The sequence below is a fragment of the Camarhynchus parvulus genome, chromosome 11, assembly GCF_901933205.1.
Source record: "Camarhynchus parvulus chromosome 11, STF_HiC, whole genome shotgun sequence".
Taxonomy (NCBI): Eukaryota; Metazoa; Chordata; class Aves; order Passeriformes; family Thraupidae; genus Camarhynchus; species Camarhynchus parvulus.
Window position 1 is genome coordinate 2,664,096 of NC_044581.1, and position 6,150 is coordinate 2,670,245.

Here is a 6,150-nt window from a genome sequence, read left to right on the forward strand (position 1 = left end):
GCAGGGAAATGCGGGGATGGCATGGCCAGGGCAGGGTGGTGCTGATGGACAGCAGGAGCTCGGCTTTTACCTCCTCCCCTGCCAGGTAAAAATCCCAGCAGGCCCCTGGGAGCTGCTGTGCTGTTGGGATGTTTCTCTTTGAAGGAGAAAAGGATCCCCCTCAGGCCTCTTCTTCCCTCCCTCGGAGAAAAGATGCTCCACAGGACAGCTCTAAACCCGCGGGGGGATTGGGGATACAGGCGACACCTCCGACTGCATCGGAATCCCTCGGGGCCTCGGATTAAAGCTGTTACGTCAGTAAATTAAAAAAAAAAATAAAAATCCGACAACAGAAAACACAGCCCCAAACCTGGACGTTTATACAGAAAAAGAGCATCACAAATTCCTAATGTAAGCACCGGCCAGCTGTGTGCACTTGTAAAGTTGTTATAATCCCCCTCCTTGTTATAAACAGGAAAGTACATAATATAAAGCAACAGGCCCGCATTCACAAATACTGACCCTCCTCCCCGGGCCTGCCAAATTCCCCTTTTTGCTGCAGTCTGGGCTGCAGCTCGGGCTGCGAGGGGGCTGCACCGGGGGTCCCCCTTGGCCCTCCCCGGGGGTCTCCTCGGGATGGAAACCCAGGAGCGGGAGGTGCCAAGGACCCCTCCACACCTGATCCCCCCCTTCCCTTTTCCTTCCTCGCCATCGCAGCTCTGCCTCCTCCGCTCATCCACCCCTTTCTCTTCTTTTCTTCAATTTTTAAATTTTTTTTTAAATTTTTGTGTTGTTGAATGCCCCGGTTTGGCTGCGGGGATCCCTGCCCGCTGCTCCCCAGCTCCAGCAGTGAACATCCTGCTCTGCTGTGTGTGCTTACAGCGTCAAAGGGTGGACGTGATATTTCAAACATCAGATCAGTGCGTTTATATATTGGGTGCCCGGAAATTTTTCCAAATAAACACAGCTTGATTCGACTTGGGTGGGCAGACTTATCAACAGACTAATTCTATAAACAAATGAAGGAATAACCCGGAGACCATTGGCTGGTACCAGCGAGACACGTGGAGAGAGCTCGGAGTTTTGTAGCAATGAAATTTTAATTAATGTGGGTGGGCTGAGAACACAAACGACTGTTTATCAGAGACAATTTATTTTCCAGCGCTAAGTCAACATATAATAGCAAACTTACAACAATTATTTAACTTTTTTTTTTCCTCCCCCTTTTTTTTTTTTTTAAGAGCTATGAAGCAGGGACAGAGGCAGAGCGAGCTCCTTCAGGCAGGGCTGGGAGCTGAGCTCGCACAAACAGCTCCCCGGTGGACTCGTCCCACGTTGCTGCTTCGCTCGGCTCCGAGGGGGAAGGCGCGGAGCTGCGATGAGCCACATCTACGGCAGCCACCTGTCCCCTCTGGGCAGCCCGTCCATGGTTTACCTGCCCGCCGCTCTCGGCTTCACCCCCGGGGGGGCGATGTCCCGGCAGGACCCCCCTCAGAAACCCCCTTACAGCTACATCGCCCTCATCGCCATGGCCATCAAAGAGGCTCCGGAGCAGAAGGTGACCCTGAGCGGCATCTACCAGTTCATCATGGACCGCTTCCCCTTCTACCACGACAACAAGCAGGGCTGGCAGAACAGCATCCGCCACAACCTCTCTCTCAACGATTGCTTCGTCAAGGTGCCCCGCGAGAAGGGCCGGCCCGGCAAGGGCAGCTACTGGACCCTGGACCCGCGCTGCCTGGACATGTTCGAGAACGGCAACTACCGCCGCAGGAAGAGGAAGCCCAAAGCCGCGAACCCTCCGGACACCAAGGGCACCGAGCAGCCGGGGCCGCCCGCCCGCTCCGTCGAGCCCAAGCGGGCCAAGGGGGACGCGGAGGTGCCGCGGCCGGGTGAGGGGACAGCGGCTTGTCCCCCGGCCCCGGTGCCCCCCGCTGCCGCCCCGCCGCACAAGAGCGGCCCCCGGGGCCGCAGCTTCAGCATCGAGAGCATCCTGGCTCAGGGGCTGCGGCCGCCGCCGCCCGGGGCAGCGCCCAAGGCGGCCCGGGCCGGCCCCGGCGGCTGCCGCGGCGGATCGCTGGTGACCGGCGGCGCCTTCGGGCCGGCCCTCAACGCTTCGCTCATGCTCGACTCCCAGGTGCACGGGAGGCTTTACCACATCGGCATCCCCTTCCTCTCCTGCTTCCCTCTGCCCTTCTCCGAGGCGGTGTTTAACTTCCAGTAGCTGCCCCCCCTCCCCTCCGCTACAATTAACGCGCCCCCGGCCCCGAGCGCTGCTGCGGGGGGCGCGCTGGGAGGGAGAGATCGGACTCAGACCTCACCACGCGGGTAAAGACCTAAAAAATCCCCCCCAAAAGCGATGTTTTAAAGGTGACTCAGGATTTCGGGGCATTTTCAAGGCGCGTTTTGCTGCGGATTCTCTTTGGCGGGTGCCTCCCACCCCCGGCCAGAGCGACTTTGGAAGGTAAAAAGCGGCTTTGTGCTCCCGTGGGCGGTGGAGGCAGAGGCAGCACCACGCTGGCCCCAAGCCCCGAGGGCTTTGCTCTGCACCTTTACTCTTTGCATCCCTCAGGTTCCTCAGATCAGGCTTCCCTCGAGCCCTCCATGTCTCTGTTTTCTTCTTTTATTTTTCCTTTGAAAGCCAAGCCCCATGCCGGGGGGAGGAGGCTGAGTTTTGTTTTGCCATCAATACCCACAGATATTAATAATGCCCGTAATTTTGCCATCAATACCCACAGGCACATGATAATTTCTCTAATTCCCCACTGGCCCAGTCCTCCCAGTGGGTAACTGCAGCTGAACTCACAGCAGACCAAGCAATCCAGGCTCATCCTGAATATTCCTGCTTGCTTTGACCCAGCATGGTGTGGAACTGGTTTTTCTGCTCAGCACTGGTGCTTTGGAGTATCCCCACAGAGTTTCTGCTCACGGATGTGGCCAAAAAGAAGGGGATGGATGAGCAAACACGAAAATTTGTCTTGTTCCATCTCTTACTGGGATCGGTTTCTTCTGACCAAAAAAGACTGAGGCAGGGTTGTGGAGGCCAGGAGAAATACCAGAAAAAAAAAGATAAAAAGAGACATCAGCAATGTTTCTAAAGTTTTTTTGTAAAGAAGGAAGAATCCTGACACACTGCAAGAAATCAGGAATATTTTGTATTTTTGTTTGCCGTAAATAGAGGCTTTTTGTATATTCATGGATAAATGCCCTTTTGGGGAAAAAAATTATATTCACAATTTTCATTATGAAACTAAACCTATATCCAATAAAGGTATTTTTGTTCAGGATTGTGGCTGGTGTGATGTGAAAAACCTCTTGGCTCGTGCTGCAGGATGGAGGAGTGGGGCCTGCTGCTGACATGATGGGCCACAAAAAGATGGGAGAGGCTACAAAAAGGCTCCTGGGAAATCGCCTGTTCCTTGAAACTCATGAAATCTTTCCCCAAATGATTGTTCCTCCTTCTCTTCCCCTTCTTTCATCCCACCCCATCTCAAAAGCAAAGCTTGCTCATAAATGAGCACCTGGATATTGGAAATGTGAGGTTTTCAGGTGAGTTTTGGTTCAGTTTTTGCAGAGGAAGGTTGGCATCAATTCCTTGATGTTTGGACCAGGGTTGCTCATTTCAGCCCAAGGCAAAGAGGTCTCATGTGGGGAAGGACAGAAAATCTCCAAAAGGTGAGAATTGTTATTTAGCTTCCCCCAAAAAATGATGTTCATGGGCAGATCCTTGGATTGGCTGAGCTGGAGCTTCTCAATAAAAAAGACAATAAAAAAATATATTTTATTTTTTAAAATCAGATTTGCAAGATAAACTTTATTTTATTAGCTTCCTATTTCTGGCAGCTGCTGTTTGAATATCTATTGAGTTGTTGAAAGTTCCGGCACTGAATTAGAAAATGAAGAAACACTTGCAAAAGGTTGTGAAGGTGTCACTGCTTGGTGTCCAGCACAATTCCCAGGGCTGGCTGAGTGCTGAGAAGGTTCAATGTCCCTGTGTGCCACCCTTGGCCCTGCAGTGCCACTCCTGTGTGGCATTAGGGACAGGTGCCAGGTACAGAAGGGGTCACCTGGCCAGGAGGTTCCATTCCAGGCTGGCACTGACATCACCCACAGGAGCCTGCAGGGGAGGAAAATGAGCCCAGCAGAGCCCTTGGGTCCTCCCTGCACCCCCTTTGGGGTGATTTGGGCTCGGGCTGGGGTGGGAGGTTGATGCCTCTTCCCAGGAATTGTTTGATGGGTCTCCATCAAGCCCTTCCCGCAGGGAGGGACCCTGCATCCCTGGTGTCCCCACAGCCCGGCCCATGGAAAGGTTTTACCCTCCAAAATTGGATATTTATTCTCTCAGTCACCACTTTTAACCTGCACCTTCAGCTCCTCTGTTTCCCTTTCTCCTAACTTGGCCTCCCAGCTGTGACCCCCAGTTTTGTCGCCCCTCAGCTCCTATTCCAACCCCCAAAATACCTTTCTGGACCTGCAAACAGGGCTTTTATTCCTTTCCTACTCACACACGTGGGACCTCTCCCTGTCTGAGCCCTTTCTGCACAAGAGCAGTTTTTTAGTGGTGAAAAAAGTGAGTCTCAGTTTAATACACAATGTATATTTTTATCACAGACACTTTTTTTTTGGAGACCCAGCTTTTTCTACGCAATGGGAATTTGTTTCTTTGTGAAGCTTTGCTTTGACATTTGATCTTATTTCTGTTTTGGTGGAGTGGAGTGGGACCAAGTGCAGCTGCAGCCTTTAAAAGGCACATTGAGCTTGATTTTGGTTTCGCTTGAGGGAGTGAAATTAGTAAACTTCACATGCTCTGCACAAAAGTGACACTAACTCCAATGAGCTCAGAACCCCGTGAGCAGTTCTGAGGGGCAATTTGGAATTAATTGGGATCAGGCCAGTGCTGAAACAGGGGATAAATACCAAGAAAAAGGGTCTTATTGCCAGCAGGCTGGATGAGTAACCACACATGGCTTCTGCACGTCATCTGTTTATAGAGAGGAGAGAAGTCATGGTACAATAAAAACATACAGTAAAAACATAAAATAAAAACACACAGTAAAAACAACAGCAGAGCAATGAGTGTGCAGTCAATTCACCAATTCCTGCCCTTTGCAAGGGGCTGAGCATCCTTTAATCCTCTCCACATCCACGTGGATTTTGGTGCCAGGGAAACATCGAGGACCTGAGGAGCTGCAAGGAATTGGTGCCAATGGTTTCACACCTGCTTCACAAGCCAAAAAAGCAGCTGCCAAGCACAGAACTGCCACCCAGCATTTCACTCATCCCTGCAATCTTCCTCCTCCTGGTCTTCCCAGCCTCTCAGGGCTGGCTATAAACACCAGTCTGGAATAGTGGGGAGAAGTGGAAGCAGCCTGGGATGCAGGATAAACAGCACACTGCCTGTGTGGGCGATGGAGATGCCTTCCCCTTCCTCTGCAGAGGAATGACCTCTCCCAACCCAGCAAGGTTTCTCCTCTCCCAGCTCTGCAGCCAATTTTAACTCCTAGGAGCAGGGAGATCACAGAGGAGTTGTTTGGTTCCCAGAGGGGCTTTGCTCCAAATGTGAGTTTCCTATGAGGGGAACTGAAAATTTGGCATATTAAAATAATTCCGGAGTTTAATTCCTCATAAATGGGGCTTCCAGTCTTTAAACAGGCTCAGTGTGTGTTCTCCTAAAGTTGGTCTCATAGCATGGATAAAATATAATCAAGTATTTATGCATGTGCAGAAGCCACTTTCAGGGTTTGTCACTCAAGGTGTGGCTGTCCATGCCTGATTCCAAGGTGCCATAAATCTCAGGGACTTTGTAGCCTCTTCTCCTTCCCCCATTTTAAAAGTTAATTCTCTTTCCATTATTTACCACAGAGAACACACAAAGGAGGGACCATCCCTTTCCACACCAAAACCCACTGGCTTCCTGCTGCCTGCTCCTCAGCCTGGTGTGAGGAGCAGCCAATTCCCAAAGCAAAAAAGGGAAGAAGGATCTGCTTCCTCACGTGATTCATAGCCCCACACACCCAGAGAAGAGATCTCCCAGGAGACGGCGTTCAGGATATTAAACAGATCACATATTTGATTTGAAGTGAAAGACCAAGAAGACAAGATCACAGAATGAGAGAAGTTACAGATGGAAAAGGTCTATGAGGTTATGCAATCCATCAGTCTGGACGTTGC

At 51.2% G+C, this 6,150-nt stretch overlaps 1 protein-coding gene across 1 annotated transcript; it reads left to right on the plus strand.

Annotated features, from left to right (window-relative positions):
• Positions 1-235: 235 nt before the first annotated feature.
• FOXL1 (forkhead box L1) lies at positions 236-3,018 on the plus strand. Its single transcript, XM_030956339.1, has 2 exons — positions 236-390; positions 1,221-3,018. Exon 2 carries the CDS (start codon positions 1,358-1,360, stop codon positions 2,201-2,203), a length of 846 nt encoding a protein of 281 aa, XP_030812199.1. The 5' UTR covers positions 236-390; positions 1,221-1,357; the 3' UTR covers positions 2,204-3,018.
• Positions 3,019-6,150: the final 3,132 nt, after the last annotated feature.

What these genes read in the sequence shown, in the direction of transcription:
- FOXL1 (XM_030956339.1), top strand. Translation starts at nt 1,358, where the DNA reads ATGAGCCACATCTACGGCAGCCACCTGTCCCCTCTGGGCAGCCCGTCC.